Source organism: Balaenoptera ricei, chromosome 19, assembly GCF_028023285.1.
Source record: "Balaenoptera ricei isolate mBalRic1 chromosome 19, mBalRic1.hap2, whole genome shotgun sequence".
NCBI lineage: Eukaryota > Metazoa > Chordata > Mammalia > Artiodactyla > Balaenopteridae > Balaenoptera > Balaenoptera ricei.
In genome coordinates, this window is record NC_082657.1 from 57357285 (window position 1) to 57376113 (window position 18829).

Below are 18829 nucleotides of genomic sequence, written 5' to 3' on the forward strand. Positions count from 1 at the left end.
AGCCATCAAAAAGAATAAAATAATGCCATCTGCAGCAACATGGATGGACCTAGAGATTATCATACTAAATGAAGTAAGTCAGACAGAGAAAAACAAATACCATACAATATCACTTATATGTGGAATCTAAAATACAATGCACACAACCATATCTATGAAACAAAAACAGATTCACAGACATAGAGAACAGACTTGTGGTTGCCAAGGGAGAGGTGGGGAGGGGAAGAAAGGAATGGTAGTTTGGGATTAGCAGATGCAAGCTATTATATAGCGTATGGATAAACAACAACGTCCTACTGTATAGCACAGGGAACTATATTCAATATCCTGTGATAAACTATAATGGAAAAGAATATGAAAAAGAATGTATATATATATGTATAACTCAATCACTTTGCTGTACAGCAGAAATTAACACAACATTGTAAATCAACTATATTTCAATTTTAAAAAAAAAGAGTTGGTGTCTGGATTAAGCTTTGCCACTTCCTAGCCAAGTGACTTTGGGTGACCTTGGGCAAGAATACTCCACCTCCCTAGAGCTCCATTTCCTCACATGTACACTGGAGATGATAAAAAGTGCCCACTTCTTAAAGCACTGAGAGAATTAAATGAGCTTAAGAAATATAGAGTCTTACACATAGTCATAGCTCAACAAATAGTAGCAATTAACTAGTAAGAATGACCTTCTTTGAATAATTTAGTTAATGAGGGTGATGGATTACATCCATCATTATCCCAGTGATAAACATGCCCAGAGGCAAAAATCCCCTGAAGAAGTTGCATGACCACAACTCAGTGAGGGTGTTGTAATTGCCCCAGCAACACAGCAAATAATTCCTCTTCAAAGCTGGGCAGCATTTCATACTAGCTATTCAGGACACTAGCTCCTAGAGGTGGTTACGAGCGCGTGGCAACTCATTCTCATAACAAAATCTAAAAATATGTATTGGTAAGAAAGTATTTTACTTTTAGATCTGTAATAAGGCTCCCCTGGAGGACCGGAGAAAAATAATACACCTAGAATATTTGCCAGGATTAAAATTCGACATATTAGTAATGAAGAATTTTTTAATTACTTGCATGCTTCAACCAGCTCTGTTAAAAATAAACATTGCAAATTACTGCAGATCAACCCCTTGTTGGCTGAAAGACACTTGCCCAGGTCATTTTGTTATACGTGATTTCTTGGTAGTGAGCTAGATTTTGCCTCCGTCATAATTACTTGATTTCAATAACAGAAGTATCTTCCCTGGTGTGCATGGAGTTCTAAAATGCAGAAGGGTAACATCCTATGGATTTGCATAGCTTAGAGATAGCTATGGTCTGGTTGACTCCATTTCTGGTTAGATTTTCAATAGCAAATGGTTACTTTGTGCCCAAAAGATCAGGTAACCAGGCCCAACCGGATGGGTTGCTAAAGGAGCCTTTTGGCCAAGGGAAGCAGGTTCCAGGTGGCCTGGAGGAGTCAGCACTGAGAAGTAGCGTGCTTGTCAGTCAACAAACAACTGGGCCTGTTGTTGAAAAGAGGACGCAGGAGGCCACCTGAGTCTAAGGTCCTTTTGTGAGCCCCATCTCCCCCTCCATTCATTCAGCAAAGGTGTGCTGAGCACTTGCTGTAGCAAAGCACTGAAAGGGGAAGAGCAATGAGAATTCAGAAGCCGCTCACTTAGCGTCTTGCAAAGGGAGCACGTGTTTGTTATCTGGCAGCATTTTCCACCTCCTTGTTGGAAGATAAGAAACACCTGGAGTGCAGAGTCCCAACACACACAGACCTGAACCAGAACCACCAGGGGAAGAGTTCAGACTTTGCATATTTATATGCATATATATATTTTCTTGTGTGTGTGTTAAAGTATACATAAGGGTTCTGCAATTGTTGGTTCTGATCATTTCCACCCAGTTTATTGGTTGTTTTGGTGAAAGGACTGACCCTAGAGCTTCCCACTCTCCTATTCTGCATGACATCACTCCTCTGGAGCCTGTATTTTCTTTTCTTTTTTTTAATGAAAATTGTATATATTTAAGGTGTAAAACATGATGACTTGATATACATATACAAAGTGAAATGATTACTACAGTCAAGCTAATTACCATTTCTCCTCGCGTAGTTAGCTTTTTATGTCATGAGAGCCTCAGAAATAAATCTAGAGACTTATATTTAATATACAGCATGATGACTGTGGTTAATAATACTGTATGGAATACTGTCTGTATTTTTAAACTTGGGCCTCCAGTGTTCTCATTTTCAGGTAGGGGTGGGAGCTACAGGTTTAAAGGAAGGAATAACTGGGATATCAGAGTCGTAATCTTAGGTGAGGTCACCTGGCTGATAAATGCATTCAGCCAATCAACAAGCATTTATTGGATCGATGAAGGAACATGTTCTCTGAATAAAGAACTCAACAAAACAGACACGGCCCCTGCGCTCGCAGGACGCCAAAGTTCCGAGGAACAAACTACTTTGTCAAATAATTTTCTTATCGTAGAACAAGAGAGGTTGAACAAGACTACTTCAACACGGGCCCAGCCCAAACATACACGATTCTAGAAAAGGAAATTATTCCGTTCTGGAAGAACTCCAGCAAATGTTCAGTTCCCCAGGAGCTAAAAGAGGCCCCCTTTGTAAGGAAGAGGGCACACAGGAGAATGGAGTGTCTTCGGAAACCACAGAGTATGTTCACCTGTGCCCAGGAGTGGGCTGTGGAGACTGTAAGCCAAGACCTTTTCCAATTCATGGAGAAAAACCCAACTCAAAAGACTAAGCAGAAAACAAAATATACTAAGACTCACATGACAGCATGATCCAGGATGAAGTTAGCCTTGGGCACGGGTGGGTGGCAGAGCCGCAGTGACGTCTTCAAGGACCTCCTCTCTCTCCGTTTCTTGGTCCGGCTGTACTTAATTCACAGCTGGGAGCCAGGAGCCCAAACATTATCGGAATTCAGTCTCTCCTTTGGGGTAGGCCAGTCCGTGGCAGCCCCAAAGCCTACCCACCCACACAGAAGCACCCTCCGCAAAGAGAGCTTCCCTCCAGGGCTCTCGGAGAAAAGTTGAGAGGAGGACGCTCATTGGCCCACTTCGGCCCAATGACTGCGGTCAGAAGGATGACAGCCTTCTGATTGGCCAGGCCTAGCACGTGGAGGTCAGCCCTACCGAAGGGCTGGAAATGGGTTTCTCGCTTCGAAAAGGGGAGTGGGGTGTCATGTGCCACAGCAAGGGATGCTAGCAAACAGTGGCAGTTTTAAAAAGACACGAACTGCTGGTGTGAGCTGCCAGTGCCGGCTAACAGGGGGGCCATTAGCTCCAGGGTGCACAGCTGGGTTGAGGGTGGTGCGAGGAGGGGGGTAGAATTCTGCAGGCTCTTTCTTCTAACGTATCTGTAAGGCTAGGCGAACTGCTGGAGATTTGGAAGGAATACAAGGTAGAAGTTGCCCCAAGAATTGTTAGTAAACCAATTAAATCTATGACAAAGCAATACTGGCTTTCTTACAATCACCGTGTTAAGTGATTTAGGAAAATTAAACCTCTTGAAAAGAATCCCTGGGCCTACTCTGTAGGCTTGAGAAATACTATAGCCTAGGTAATTTGGTGTCAGAATTAGTCATTTGGCCCTTCGGTAACTGCTACAATTCGTTAACAGGGCACCCTCTGCCACCCATGACGGGAGCAGCACCAAGGAAATCAAGTACTTGAACAGGCGTACTAGGCCCCTCTTCCTTTTTGCAGACATGGGCACTTTTGGCATTACCTTTGGGTTCCATGACAGGAGTCTTTGTCACACGGTGTGATCCTCCAACAGGCTTACCATAACTGCCCACCCACTCCTTGGAAGCAGAGGTTGGGGTGGCAGTGCTGGGTGGCTTATGCCCAGGCGTCTAGGAGAGCCTCCGTACACACAGTGTGGGCATCATTTCATGGCTCTATGCAAGTTTAGGGATTCCACCCACGCTTGAGGAAAGGGGAGGGAAGTCAGGAACCCTAGAATGGAATTCCTCAACTGCAGTATCTGCTGACCTTAGAAAGGAAAGCAGTTGCCTTTCAGATAATAGATTGAGTTCTTTAAAGTGGTCAGTTTTGGCTCAGATATGGAGGGAGCGCCACCATATCATATCGAGAATAACATTACTTATTTATTAGACTTCATCTAGTCTTGACTTAGTCAACACACAATTCTAATAGGTTGGATATTTTCCCAGTCTTCAAGAGATTAGAAACAGTTAAGTTATGTACGCGACAGAAAGGGGTAGTGACCCTTAGAAAGAAAAATAGCATTAATTCAACAAATACTTATTGAATTCCTGTACTGTACTAGGCATTAGGGGTACAATAGCAAGCAAGATGAAGTTCCTGCCCTCGTGGAGTTTACAGGCATTCCACAAATGATTACTCAATCTATTACAGTTGTGATAAAGGCTATAAAAGAAAAGCAGGGTGTTATGAGAGCTTGTAGCAGGAGGACCAAGCCTAAATTGTTAGGATCATGGAAGGCCTCCAGAAGAAAATTAAGCTGAGATATGAAATAAACATTATAAGGTCAATAAGTGGGGCAGGGGGTGTTGAGAAGCTTGGAACTTAGGAACCTGCAAGACGCCAGCGTAGCTGGGCAGAGAAGGCAGCACAGTGTGAGATGAGCAGGGAGCAGTAGGCGGGGGTCAGATCAGGCAGAGTCTCTTGGGTTACAGTGACGATTCTCAACCTAAACCTACAGAGAGTTTTGAGCAGGGAAGTGACGTAGATTTACATCTTTATAGGACCACTCTGCTTGGTATGTGGAGAATGGATCAGAGGGATGCAGAAGTGGATGCAGATGGAAGAGAAAAGAGGCTATTGTTGGAGCCTAAGGGAGAGAAGTAACACCTGTACACTGGGCACGAGCAGAAAGTAAGATCAAGGGCTAAATGTGGATTAGGTGTGTCAAGTTAACGGGAGGCAGGGGTCAAAGATTATCCCAGATTTCTGGCATGAGAAACTCAACACTGGTGACATCTGTTAAGGAAAGGAACCCTGTAAGAATTTGGAGGGATTGTGAATTCCATTTTGGATATGTTGACTGAAAGGTGCTTGTGAAATATCCAGGTGGAGATGCAGAGGTGGTTGGATGGGTGGGTGTGGAGCTGAGAATGGTCTGGGCCGGAACTATAAATTTAGTACTATATATTTAGAATAGAGATGGAAATTAACACCAGGGGCTTGAAGTAGATCACTTAGGGAGGAACTTTGGTGTTAGCAGAGGGCCTAGTACTGAGCACTGAAGAAATCTACCATGTAAAACTGGTGTGGAAGAGATGGGAAAACTGGTGAGATGCAGGAATGTGGTAGCACACTCCCACATGGCCTCCAACGATCCCCACCTCCTGGTATTCATGTCCTTGAGTCTCCTCCCATGTGGAGTAGGGCTAACCTGTGTAGCCCATATATTATGGAAATGACAGTGCACGACCAAGGTTGTAGCTAAAATCTTTTAAGACCTGAGAGAGACCTAAGGCGGTGCCTCAGAGGGCTGTTCAAACAGCAAGGCTTCTAAGAAGCTTAAGGGCACTTGTCCCTCAGCAGTCTGAGCAGAAAACCCAAGTAGAGAAGAATGTATCTCAAAGAAATTTGTAGGTGTGGCTTTTGCCTAATGGAGTGAACTGCAGTTAAGACTCAGAGGAGACACATAGTGTTCAGAATAATTAGGACTGAACAGGGATACAGTACAAAAGGCAAAGAGGCCTTTGGACGCCCCAAATTCTACTGGTTGGAAGCAGGCTGAGAAAACTATGTAGCTGTAAATATGGGCTACCTTTCCTGGAAAAGGAAGGATGAGTCAGAGGGTGCAGGCCAGCCTCCAAGATGGCCCCCAACACTCCCCTTCCTTCTGGTAGTCATACCTTTGGGTAGCTCCCCCCCACACTGAAAAGGATTGACCTGTGGGAACTGTGTATATTGTGGAGTGCAGTGTGTGACTTCTGAGGATAAGTCATGAAAGACACTGCAGCTTCCACCTTGCATTCTTGAATCACCTGCTCTGGGGGAAGCCAGCTGCTGTGTCAGGAGGACATTCAAGCAGTCCAACAGAGATGCTCACGTGGTGAGGAACTGAGGTCTCCTGCCCACAGTCACGGGGATGATCCTGGAAGTGGATCCTCTAGCTTCAGTCGAGCTTTCTGATGACTGCAGCACCAGCTGACATCATGTGACCCTCATGAGACCATAAGCAAAAGCTTACCCAGGTAGGCCACGCGCAAATACCTGACCCACAGAAACTAAGAGGTAATGTTTGTTATTTTAAGATATGTCTTGGGTTGATTTGTTATGGAGCAATAAATAATTAACACAAGGAGAAAGGCCAAAAGAGTTCAAGTGCATGAAAAGTAAAGGAACTGTGTTTCAAGGAGAGAGCGGACAACTGTGTCAAAGGTTGCAGAAAGGCCAAAGGTCTCATACCTAGATGACAATAAAGCCCACTTATCAATCCTGAATTTCATTTAGACACCTTGATTGCGTAAAACAAAAACAAAACAAGAAACACCTCCCCCTCCCCGTGCTCACTATACCTGGTTTAAGAAAACTGAGAAACGTCTATCATTCTTTTGAAGGACTTCATTAAAAACATGTTTTGAAAGTCTGTGAGACCTCTCAATAACAACGGATCAATGTTTTCCTGTACTTACCTGGTTTCTCAGTCACCTTTGCGTATGGACACACCATGTCATTACTGGACCATAAGTCTGTAAAGGGCAGAGAAACCTACCCTTTAGCACCTGGAGTGTTACATATGCTGTAGGTACTCAAGACAACTTAACTTCAGACTAAAAAGCAAAAGCATCTCATGATATAAAAGACTCTACAGATATTTTACTAAAAACAATCACTACCACTACCTCATATTCACATTGCAATTTATACATTTGTGAAGTACTTTCGTTGCGTCTTATTTTACGCGCACAACAAACCCTGTGTAGAAAGGGCAAATACAGTCATTCCTATTTCCCAAAGGAGGCAACTGAGGCCCTACAGAGGCTTCAGCTACTTGGTTAAGGCCACACAAGATATTCATGGTTGCAGGTCTTCTGGTATCAAGTTGAGCACTTTTCCCAAAACAGCCAGGCGGCAGGCACCAGGGCCTATTTCTCCAGCATCCTCCTCCTACAAATACTCTCAGGACAACTCTAACATGACTTTCCACAGCCATCTGTCCTTCTTAAGATGTGTGAATACTGTCCTTTCTATAGCTGGAATCATGGAATGGGTAAAGACTCTGGGTCTTCTTTCCACTTTGGTTCCCATGCAACAGTGCAACTTGAACGTGTGCCACAGCAGTCCCCGGGGTGGACAGACAATGCCGCCATCGTTCAGAACATTCCTCACTGGAAGTGGCCTTCAGAGAACTGAAATTCTCCCAGTAAGAAAAACAGTCTACTACTTGAGAGTTATGCTTTATTTTTTAATTGCAAATGGCATCATTAGCTTGAACATCCTCGTGAATCATCAGCTTTTTAGCTGTTTCCTAGACTTCGATCTCTCCTCAGAGACCACAACTTTACAAACACTGAATATATTTAAACACGCTCGTTACAGACTCTGAGGACACACCACAAAGGCATTCCAGAAAGGTCAGTCGCAACAGCACCCTCTAAACAGAATACCCTGAGGAAGAAAACCCTCACAAGGAATGCGTAATAACAGTATTGATAAAAATAATGGCTTAAGTGTGTTGAGTGGCACTTTATATGCCTTGTCTAATTTAACCCTCAAAAGAATCCTGCAAGGCAAGAGGAAGGTCTATTTGTGTCAACATCAACATTACCATGTGGTCACACAGGCATAACACCCTTATATCACAAAGGGCAAAAGCTAATTCCCAAAACGCACGCCGTGAACAGCAAGTGCCTCCCCTGCAACGGCTACCATCTCCTCAGAGGCTTGGGCGGTAGGGACGTAGCCCAGTTGGTGTTTTTCACACATTTTCAAGCCTGTTAGCATTCTGCCGTTCCCGTATCAGTGTGTGTTTTAGCCCGCGTGAAGCAGATGCCAAGTGTATGGAACGGAAGTAAGTACATTTTTGGCTTCTGAGAAATTCAAGTAAGACATTTCCCATCTAAGCAAGTTTAGATCTATGGCTCCAGAATGACTTCTACTGTACTGATTGAAAGAAGAAGGACCCAAGGAACCAAATCTCAAACTTTTTTTTTTTAACATCTTTATTGGAGTATAATTGCTTTACAATGGTGTGTTAGTTTCTGCTTTATAACAAAGTGAACCAGTTATATATATACATATGTTCCCATATCTCTTCCCTCGTTCGCTTCTATTTCTCGCTTCATGATTTGTGCAAGGAGGTAGGAAATGAAGACTTAATCCAAGAATCTATTCTTAAGCAGCGATTTGGAGATCCAAAATCTGACACCAGGTATCTATCTATCTGTCTATCTATTTTTCAAACCTGTGTTTCTTTTTTTTTTTTTTTATAAATTTATTTATTTATTTTTGGCTGCGTTGGGTCTTCGTTGCTGCGCGCAGGCTTTCTCTAGTTGCAGCGAACGGGGGCTGCTCTTTGTTGCAGTGTGCAGGGTTCTCACTGCGGTGGCTTCTCCTGTTGCAGAGCATGGACTCTAGGCATACGGACTTCAGTAGTTGTGGCACGTGGGCTCAGCAGTTGTGGCTCGAGGGCTCTAGAGTGCAGGCTCAGTAGTTGTGGCGCACGGGCTTAGTTGCTCCGTGGCATGTGGGATCTTCCTGGACCAGGGCTTGAACCCAAGTCCCCTGCATTGGCAGGCGGATTCTTTACCACTGCACCACCAAGTCCCAAACCTGTGTTTCTTGAAAACCATCTCAGCAAGTGTGATCAGCTCCTTATTTCTAGCTCCTCCTTCACACTGACAGAATCACAGAAAGCGGCAGCCATGCAAGAACCGCTATAACCAAGAGTACGACCAACAGCCCATCCCAAACAAGACACTCAGAGTCACGCCTTCCAGGACTTCTGCCATGACCATGGGCTTTAAACCATTCTACTGCTTCCTGGAGGTCAAATGGCTGAGCCTCATAACCTAGCTCCTTCTTGGCTTTCTCTAGGCTAAAGTAATGTGTGACGCCGGTTTTGTAAACTTCGGTGCGGGTGAGGAAGGGCTGAAAGTTGTACAGTCGACCCAGAATGAAGTGGGCCGTCTCGGTTAGGAAAGCAAAGTAGTAGATGAGAGTCAAGGGCAGGCGGATGGATGGGAACTTGTAGCCCAGGCCCTCAACCAAAGGCCGGAAGAACTCAAAGTTGTTCACAGGTCTGCCATCTGAGATGAAGTAGGGCTGCCCAGAGGCAATGTGGCCCTTGTCAGCTTTCAGGGCCACTGAAGCCAGAATGTGAGCCTGCACCAAGTTATCCACATGGACAAATTCAACCAGACTCTTGGGGTCTCCATACACAAACTTGAACAGGCCCTTCTCAATGTAGCTTACTATCCTGGGGAGGTGCCTTTGTTCTCCAGGCCCATAGATGCCAGCAGACCTCAGAGCACAGGTTCTCAAGACCCCATCACTCCTTTCCAGGGCTGTACCATTGGCCTCCAGCACCTTCTCCTCTGCAACAGATTTGGTCCGAGAGTAGTGATCAGGATGGAGGTGAAGAGGTAGGTAAGGCAGAGATTCATCTCCATTTCTGATAACTTGACCTCCGAAGATGACATTGAAGGTGCTAGTGTAAACTAACCTTGGCACCCCTCGCCTCCTGCAAGCCTGGAGGATGTTGTCTGTGCCCGCCACGTTCACTTCTTCAATCAGGTTTCGATTCAGTTGCTCGCGCCCTGACATACCGTAAGAGGCAATATGGAACACACAAGCGACATCCACATCCTGGAAGGCTTTCTCTATGTCAGAGAGGTGGCGGATGTCTCCGTGTATAAACTTGATTCCTTCTGGAATGGCGTGAGCAGGGCTGCTGATGTCAAACAGAATCACACGGACTCCCTTCTGGTTCAGGGCACAGCCTAGGCTGAAACAAGCAAGAGTCAAAGTTAGATCAAATCCCTATTAAGCTGTGCCTAGGAAAAGTGTGTAAAATAATTTTCCCAGTCTTCTTGACTTATCCTGAGTTCCTCACTTTACATGTTCACTGATACAAGTCTTACTTATGCAAATATTCAAAAATGAGAATCTTCACATTTACTTAAATTGAAATGAGAGAGGCTTTATCTTCAAAGACGGTGATGTCTACATGTTACATTCCCCCACCCCTCATTCTAAGACCCACCATCTATTCTTCAGAATATTTATGAATGATAATGTAATTGTGAAAAAACAGCGATTATGTTAAATTGTTTTCGGTGGTGTGCATATCTCCCCTCCCGAATTCAATGGCTTTACATAGAATTTTTCTTAAAGCAGAATGTACCTGTAGTTCTCCATTTCAGTATCTGAGCCATGGGCAGCACGGTCCATTCCTGGTTTAACACTATACAAACAAGTAAGAGTCTACACTGCATTAGTGTGAGTCGAAAGCTATACTTTTCCCAGCAACTACCAGTAAAATAATTCCATGGACATATTTTGCAGATGCACTGACCGGAAGCCAAAATAGCCACCTCCTCCCGTAACGAGGACTGTCTCCTTCAGAGATTTTTGGGAATCCATATATGGCAGTCAAAGGTAACTGGACCTGTAAGAAAGTAGTATGCATCACTGTTACTGATCCAGATGTGAATGTGATTGTCCCTCATTTGGGGTTAACAAAAACAAAAAGGCAATACGCTCTAGTAGAAAGAAAAGCTAAGACCTGGGTTCCGTCATGGCTTTGTGACATTAACCAACTCCTCCCCACCCCCCTCCTTTCACTTCTTGGGCTTCACATTTCTTCCTATGAATCATGGGAACAGGAATATCTGCCCTGACTGCCTGGCAAGGTCAATGTGAAGGTTAAATAAGATAACGTACATGGGAGAGCTTTGAAAACCACAAAGCTCTCTCCAAATGTAAGGCATTATTCTGAATCCTCGGAAAACATTAGAGTCTTTTTGAAAAGAAGTCGTTCACATTTGGTAGGGAGAGGCATTTTCCCCACACACCAGAAAAAAATCCAGGACAGAACTTTAAAGCAATTTCCAACATCTTTGTTTTTAAACAGCACACTACAGCACAGTTTAATACTGGTGTTTTGGGACTTCCCTCGTGGCGCCGTGGTTAAGAATCCTCCTGCCAATGCAGGGGACGTGGGTTCAAGCCCTGGCCCGGGAAGATCCCACATGCCGTGGAGCAACTGAGCCCATGCGCCACAACTACTGAGCCCGTGTGCCACAACTACTGAGCCCGTGAGCCACAACTACTGAGCCTGTGAGCCACAACTACTGAAGCCTGTGAGCCTAGAGCCCGTGCTCTGCAACAAGAGAAGCCACCGCAATGAGAAGTCTGTGCACCGCAAGAAAGAGTAGCCCCCGCTCGCCGCAACTAGAGAAAGCCCGCGTGCCGCAACGAAGACCCAACGCAGCCAAAAATAAATAAATAAATAAATAAATTTATTTAAAAAAAATACTGGTGTTTTATTAACCCTATATGTAAAAAGAAAAAGGTGGGGGGGACAAAAACATCCTTTGTGTAGCAAACCATGTTCCCCCACCCACGAAATCTTCTAAGTACAGCATGTGCTCAATACCTATGGGGATCTTGCTTCTCCCTCCCTCCACTTCTATGCTAAAATAATAATTATTTTTATATTTTATATTTTTATTATTTTCTCAAGGCTCCAAGAGCCCTTTCTCTCAAAAACAAGACAGAACAAGCAAAAAGTGCGCCACTCAACTCTTTCCACTTCAGAAGAAATGGAACAGGAGGCATGCAGGTCCTCAAATGCATTGGGAATACATACACACACATACACACTCACTCAAGTCAGTGGTGGGGTTAGTCAGGGAGACTGCTAGCAACCAAGAGCCCTATTACTTGGACAAGCTCATCCCTCTGTGCCTGTTGCTGCATCTAAAAAGCGGAGCTAATGATAAGCTCACAGGCTTATGGAGACCGAATGGGATAGTGTATGAAAAATGCCTGACATAGTGCAGGCGCTCCACGGATGTCACTTCTTGAATTTCCTTTTCTTCAAGCTCTAGAGTCTGGGGATTTGATTTTTCTCTTACATTCCCACATACCATGATTAGGTCTCTCAAAAGCACAGGGTTACAGAAAGTTTGTTGGGTTCTTCTGGAAAACTATACTAAGGAGATCTGAGTTCCAGGAAAGCTAATCAGATCCTTCATGCAGAAATCAGTTGGTGTGACAGTTGAAGACAAGACTCAGCAAGTGACTGTCTCAGTGGCTTGAGGGTATGCAGAAGAGTGAGAAATATTAGGAAAACTGAGCAAAATGATGTGGAGGATGGCTGACGGAGTCTCAAGGTTTGACGAAGCAATTGCCATTGTTGTGCTTACAAGAAAATCCGTAAAGAATGAACGTCCCGGCATCCCTTTAATATACCCAACAGTGACTTTATGTTTCTATTATTTTCTGAGTGCAGAACACTCCCACTTGGATTTGGAGTAGCCATAAAACTTGCTGTAGTCAATTCTATCATTTAACGTAATCACATGACTTTGTTAACAGATGCTGCTTCTAAACACAGAAGATGTCAGTCACTGACATTTCAACCCAGACTTCTTACTGTCACCATCACGACCTGGTGGCAACCTCCTTCTCTGACTTCAGCTCACTCTTCCATCATTGGTACTCTACCCTCCAGCCGCCTGAACTTTTCCCTTTTTTTGAAGATGCCAAGCTCATCTGTGCCCTGAGGTCTACACACACTTCTTGTTTCACCTCTGTGTGAACCACCTCTGCACCAGATCTTTGCCTGGCTGCATCTTTCTCAATATTTAGGTCTGCTCAAGTGCTATTTACTCAACGCAAAGAGGCGTTTCTGATCACCCCTTCTAGAAGAGCTCTCCATTATCTAAATGCTTTGTTTTCTCCATTGCACATTTCACTATCTAAATTTATTTGTTTACTTTTTGACTACCGATCTCCTTCCAACAGAACATAGGTGCCATGAGAACCGAGACCTTCAGCCTTTCTCACTGGCGTGTTCCCACCAGAACCTCGGAGACAGTAGATACTCAACAAGTATTTGTTGAACTTATGGATGATTTTGAACACTGTGAAATAATACATGCAATTTAGTAAAATGATGATGGGCACAAATTATGCAGGGCACTGCAGTGTCTAAGAGTCGTTATTATGTATGCCAATCAATGTTGCCATTTTAATTTAACTTATCTCTTAAAAAGAAAAGTTCTGGCATGAAAATGACATAAAGCAAAATGAGACAGAATTCCTGCATTCTGGAGCTTATGCTGGAGGAGAGAAGCTTTTGCAAATACCTAAAGTACATGGCAAAAAGGAGAAACCAAGATTACTGCAATAACGTTGGTATAAACCAGGTGCCGTGGGAGCACCGAGGTCGAGGGGAGATGGGAGAAATTGATTCTGAAGGGCAGGTCCGAGAAGACCTCACTGAAGAGTAGGCGCTAGAGCGGACCAGAGACAACGGGAGGATGGAGGCAGGCTGAGGCTAGGCAGAGGGCTACTACAGGCTGAGGGGGCATCACACATGAACAGAAGAGCAACAGGGTGGGCTTGTGTTGGGCAACCGATACGGGGCGTGCAAACTGAAGCCGAAGTGTGTGACTGGTGATTTAGGGCGGAAAGATGGCTGGAGTCGGCTTGGAGACAGCTTGGCATCCCCTTCGGGGGAGCCTGAACTCTATTCTATAGACCAGGGGTCGCCAACCCCTGGACTGTGGACCAGTACCGGTCCATGGCCTGTTAGGAACCGGGCCACACGGCAGGAGGTGAGCGGCGGGCGGGCAAGCGAAGCTTCATGTGCCGCTCCCCATGGCTCGCATTACCGCCTTAACCATTGCCCCCGCCCCCGGCCCCCAATCTGTGGAAAAACTGTCTTCCGCGAAACTGGTCCCTGGTGCCAAAAAGGTTGAGGACCGCTGCTATAGACAACAGAGGGTCTTTGTACGTTTACGGAACATCGGGCTCACTTTGGTCCATGTGAAAGATTAAGCTTTCCCTGGAGGAGGAAAGAGTCTAGGCAAGGGCTGATGCGGGTGAAATGCCAGTGTGCTCAACTGAAATTAGGATGAGGAGGCGGCAGCAGGCGGGGCCCAGGTGAAGTCTGAGGAAGGTGACGTCATTAACCAAAACAGCACACACGGGTTTTAGAAATGCTCTGTTTGGTTAACAGGGTTTTCATTAAGAGGATGCCAGATAAAAAAGGTTAACATATTCTTAGCATCTCCACAAGAATTCCTCTGTAAGGAAATCAGAAAGTGGACAAGGCCTCCATTTAACAAGAGTCCAGTTAAAAAGTTTCCAACAGAAATTCTTCCTAATCTTTCATTGTCCTTTGTTTTTTAAAATTGCACATTCCAGTCCAGTCATAAGACCACAGGTCAGTCATGGCTCATGTGCACATTAATCACGCCAGGAATGTACAAGTTCAAATTATCAACGCTTCAGAGTACCTGTCAGGCCTATTCATGCTACTCCTCATTACCTTCCAACTCGTTCCAGAATGATCTGGGGCAAGAACTTGTGTAACTGACCTGATCTGCAGGGTCAGACGCGTGGTGGCGAGTAAGGAAAACGTAATAATTTCGCAAGACAAACAGCAATGAAAGAAGCCTGCAACGTTCGCAGATGACCAGCCATTAACGAACAGTATCACCCAGAGGCCACCTCCTCCTTTCCTGGTTCCCTGCGTCAACGAGCACAGAAAAATCGCAGCAAACACATTTTGCAGGCAACCAAAAGAAATTCGCATGAACACTAAGCCAGCGGGGAGAAAGACAGTGTACACAATCTTCTCTCAATCAGCTGCCTGAGTTTTTATATTTCATGGCTTCTGTTTTATTAGTTTCCATCTGATTCCTTCTAGGGCTGGGTACTCAGACCAGTGTTTATAATCTCAGGTGCTTTAAGGCTCTTCCAAAACGTGGCTTTGTTCAGTAATTGCTTCCCTCTGGGTGGGGGGGAGGGTCACATTTGATCTGAGCCATCATTTTAGCAGATACAGGTTAAGGTTAAGTACACGATCCAAAAAAAGGAATCTTAATTACAAACAAGAAAAAATGAAATTTAAAATCTGCCTGACCCCTTGATAATACTAAGATAGAACGAGGGTAATAAACTTGACATCTCACAGGGAAATTATGAGAAGAAACTCATAAAAATGACTAGGAGTACTTCGGATTTACAAAGACCTAATTAAATGCGAAGGATCAGTAATAAGAACCTTAACTTATGCACACAGTTCCTTCATCCCCAGGGTTCAAGAGGACGATGCGACTAACTCTCTGGTATTATAATGCAATATACAAACCTAGGCGCCACTAGAGTACGGAACAGAGAGCAGAACTGAAGATGGCTTTCATAAAAACACAAGTTTACTGTATTACTTTAAGGAAGATAAAAATATCTCCAGGTAGTTTAACCCTTTGATGGTGTGTTTTAAATTACTGCCCAAGTACTGACCAGAGGCAAAAGGTAACTGTGTTCTTACTGTATTGAGACCAGGAAAGTATATTGAGACTAGAGGGCTTAGAAATGGTGCTGTTCAAATTCCATATGTGATCTGAAAGTTATTTGTGTTTAATACAAAGCAGTCAAGGCCATAAAGATGAAGCAGTAGTTAGAAACAATAAGGAGAGTCACCCTGATACAGGTAAAAGGATGTGAGGTGCAAAACCTAAAAGGCCAAACACATTTGGGAAGAAAACTAAGGGCACAGCATTAAGTGGAAAGTTGACATACTCATGACAAACAGTGGTATTTGCACACACAGTTTTGAATACAACTGACGGTGGGCAGGGAAGCTAATTCTCATCACCTTATCTTCTCGTCCAGCTACCCACTCAAACTCCTTTTGCCTAGATATTTGTTGCACAAAAGATCCTTGCAATTATTCATGATGCTTATGATAAAAGTAATTACATAATTTTATAATTGGTATTTCCCACCTGCTTCCCAAACTACCACATAAACTCCATACAAGCCTAGGCCGTTTCCCCAGGAATGTCTGCAGGAACGAGGAGTATTTGGTGGATCACACACCCGGTAAATCCAAATGCAGTGAATGCTCTGCAAACTTTTCAAATGCCCTTTTCTGCTGTACCTGCAAGTACTACACTTGTGCTTCCTCCCCTCTAGGTCAGCATGCCTGCCACTTCAACATATCAAGGTACTGTCATCTGTCATTACTAAGCACTTACTGTGCGCCAGGCACCGTGCTAGGTCTTCTCCACAAATCATTTCCCTTGATGTTCCTAACAACCCTCTGAGGCGACTCCTAATTGGTTAGTCCCATTTACTGCAGCTAGTAGATGGGGGAGCAGGGAGCTGTACCTACTGGAACCCAGGTGCGTCTGACTCCACAGCTTACGCCTCAACCACAACAAGCACTCGGGGCTGTGCAGAGTCCCTGACCTGAAGCAGCCAAGTCAGTGCTGACCTGAGTCCTGGAGGGGCTTTAACAGCTAACATATTCTGCAACCTGATAGGGGTCCTTCCAATTTCCAGAGGGGAGGCAGGAGGCGCCCCATCCCCTCCCATGAGGTAGAGTTCGTAGGCAGGGTTAAGCTTCCTAGGTTAGAAATTAGAAAATCTGGGTCCTAGACTTGGTTCTCCCACCAATTCCCTGTGTGGCCCTGGCAAAGTCACTGAACCTCTCTGATCCTGTTTCCTCCTTGCTAAAGTGAAAATAACAACTATGGCTGCATTTATTAGTAATTATGGGCTAGGTGCTTTAAGGTTTACCACTGAAGCCTCAGGACAATCTTCCGAGGTAGTTATTATCCTCAGCTTTTCAGATATGAGGAAAAGGCTTAGAGGTTAAGAAACTTGCCTACCCATAAATATATCCAAAGTAAATGAAATCACTATCTGGAAAAGGTATCTGCACCCCCATATTCATTGCAGCATTATTCACAATTGCTAAGTCACAGAAACAACCTAAGTGCCCATTAGTGGATGAACGGATAAAGGAAATGTGGTGTGTGTGTATATATGTATATACATATATACATATATATATACACACACAATGAAATATTATTCAGCCATTGAAAAGGGAAGGAAATCCTACCATTAGTGACAACACAAATGGACCTTGAGGGCACTATGCTAAGTGAAATAAGTCAAAGACAAATACTGCATGGTATCATTTATACAAAGAATCTTAAAAAAGCTGAACTCTAGAAACAGGGAGTAGAATGGTGGTTGCTAGGGGCTGCGGGATGGGAGAAATGAGGAAATGTTGGTCAAAGGGTCTAAGCGTCCAGTTATAAGACAGAATTAAGTTCTGGGGATCTAACATACAGCGTGGGGACCATATTTAAAGATACTGTATTACATGCTTGAAAGTTGCTAAAAGAGTACATCTTTAAAGTTTTCACCATACACACAAAAAAACTGTAATTCTGTGAGGTGATGGAGATGTTAACTAACCTTACTGTGGTTATTATTTCACGATATATAGGCGTAACAAGTCATCACATTGTACACCTTAAAATTACACAATGTTATATGTCAGTTATGTCCTAGTAAAGTTGGAAAAAATCTTTTAAAAAGAAACAAACAAACAAACTGGTGCACAAATTATGCGGGTGTCAGTGGCTGAGCTGGACCTAGGGCTTGAAGCCAGGTCTGCAGGAGTCCCCAGCTGGGTTGGGACAATGCAGTGTTGTGCACTTACCACGTTCATAATTTCTGTCACACCTGGTATCTTATACTATATCTTCCCTATTGTGTTTTATTTAAAACTACTTATCTTTTAACAATAAATACGTTCATTTTAAATGGTAACCTTACATGGCCACTTAACTGGAAAACCAGAATCATTTGTCATCAAGAGAAGGTAATCTTTACCCCCAAAGTGCGATGAAAATTTAAAATGTGAATCAAGTCTAGCTCGATACAGATGCTTGTTGAAAGCTCTGAGCTTGGGGCCCGGATATCTTTAAAAAAAAGAAAACGAGAAACAGAAGCTAGCCTGTGCTTGAGACCTTCGCGACATTCTAGAAAGCCACGCTGAGCCCCGCTCCTTGGAATCCGAGAGAACTAAAAAGGGGAGGACTTAGGTCATCATCACTCACGACCGCGCCCCGTACCAGCAGCCAGTGGGCTCGTCCCACCTGGGCTGCCACCCGGCGCAGGTACGGGCAGGGTCGCCCTCCGCGGGCCCCGACGCGCGTGCGAGCCTGAACGCCCCCGCCGTCCGGGCCCAGGTCCCCGCGGAGTAGCGGCCCTCCCTCCCCAGGCCCACTCACAGCGGCAGAAAACGACGGCGACGCCGGGTCTGCTCGAGGACGGGCAACCCAGGCCTCTCACGATCGCCCCTGCCCGCGCTCGGCGCCGGAGCCGTCAGACCGGCCACCTGGCTCCACTTCCGGGCCTCTCTAGGAAGCGCGGAGGTCTCGGCATCTCTATGATGTGCAGGTTTCTCGTCCACCGTCACCTGTGCATCATGTTCACTCCATGAATCTCCCCGACGTGTCCAACCCATGTGTTCCAGCTTCGCGGGAGCCCTTTCAGGGCACATCTACTGGTGTAACTACCTCCAATTTCTGCCTTTAGACTTCCACCTCCGTCTCTGTGTACCCCCAACGCTGAGCACAGGCAGTGCCTGATAAATAGGAGGGGCTCAGCTCAATCAGTTATTGCTTGTATGGATGAATGGACGGGTGGATGGATGAGGCTCTCCAGACTCCTGAATATTCACTCCGCATGTATCTTTTAAAATCTCTATCTCTGAGTTTCCATGTTTTCCCTAATTTTACAGTTCCATTTCTGATCACTGAGC

At 44.7% G+C, this 18829-nt stretch overlaps 1 protein-coding gene across 1 annotated transcript; it reads right to left on the minus strand.

The window, feature by feature from the left end:
- Window positions 1–6872: 6872 nt before the first annotated feature.
- Window positions 6873–18387, minus strand: SDR42E1 (short chain dehydrogenase/reductase family 42E, member 1). Its single transcript, XM_059904199.1, has 3 exons — window positions 18297–18387; window positions 10541–10633; window positions 6873–9970 (listed from the first exon to the last, which is right to left on the minus strand). The coding sequence occupies exons 2-3, from the start codon at window positions 10606–10608 to the stop codon at window positions 8857–8859; spliced, it is 1182 nt and encodes a 393-aa protein (XP_059760182.1). The 5' UTR covers window positions 10609–10633; window positions 18297–18387; the 3' UTR covers window positions 6873–8856.
- Between the last annotated feature and the right edge of the window lie 442 nt (window positions 18388–18829).

Excerpts from the sequence above, each read along its gene's own strand:
- SDR42E1 (XM_059904199.1), bottom strand. The coding sequence starts at position 10,608 with ATGGATTCCCAAAAATCTCTGAAGGAGACAGTCCTCGTTACGGGAGGA. Across the intron at positions 9,971-10,540 it reads GGTGGCTATTTTGGCTTCCG|CCTAGGCTGTGCCCTGAACC; the intron begins GTCAGTGCATCT and ends TGCTTGTTTCAG.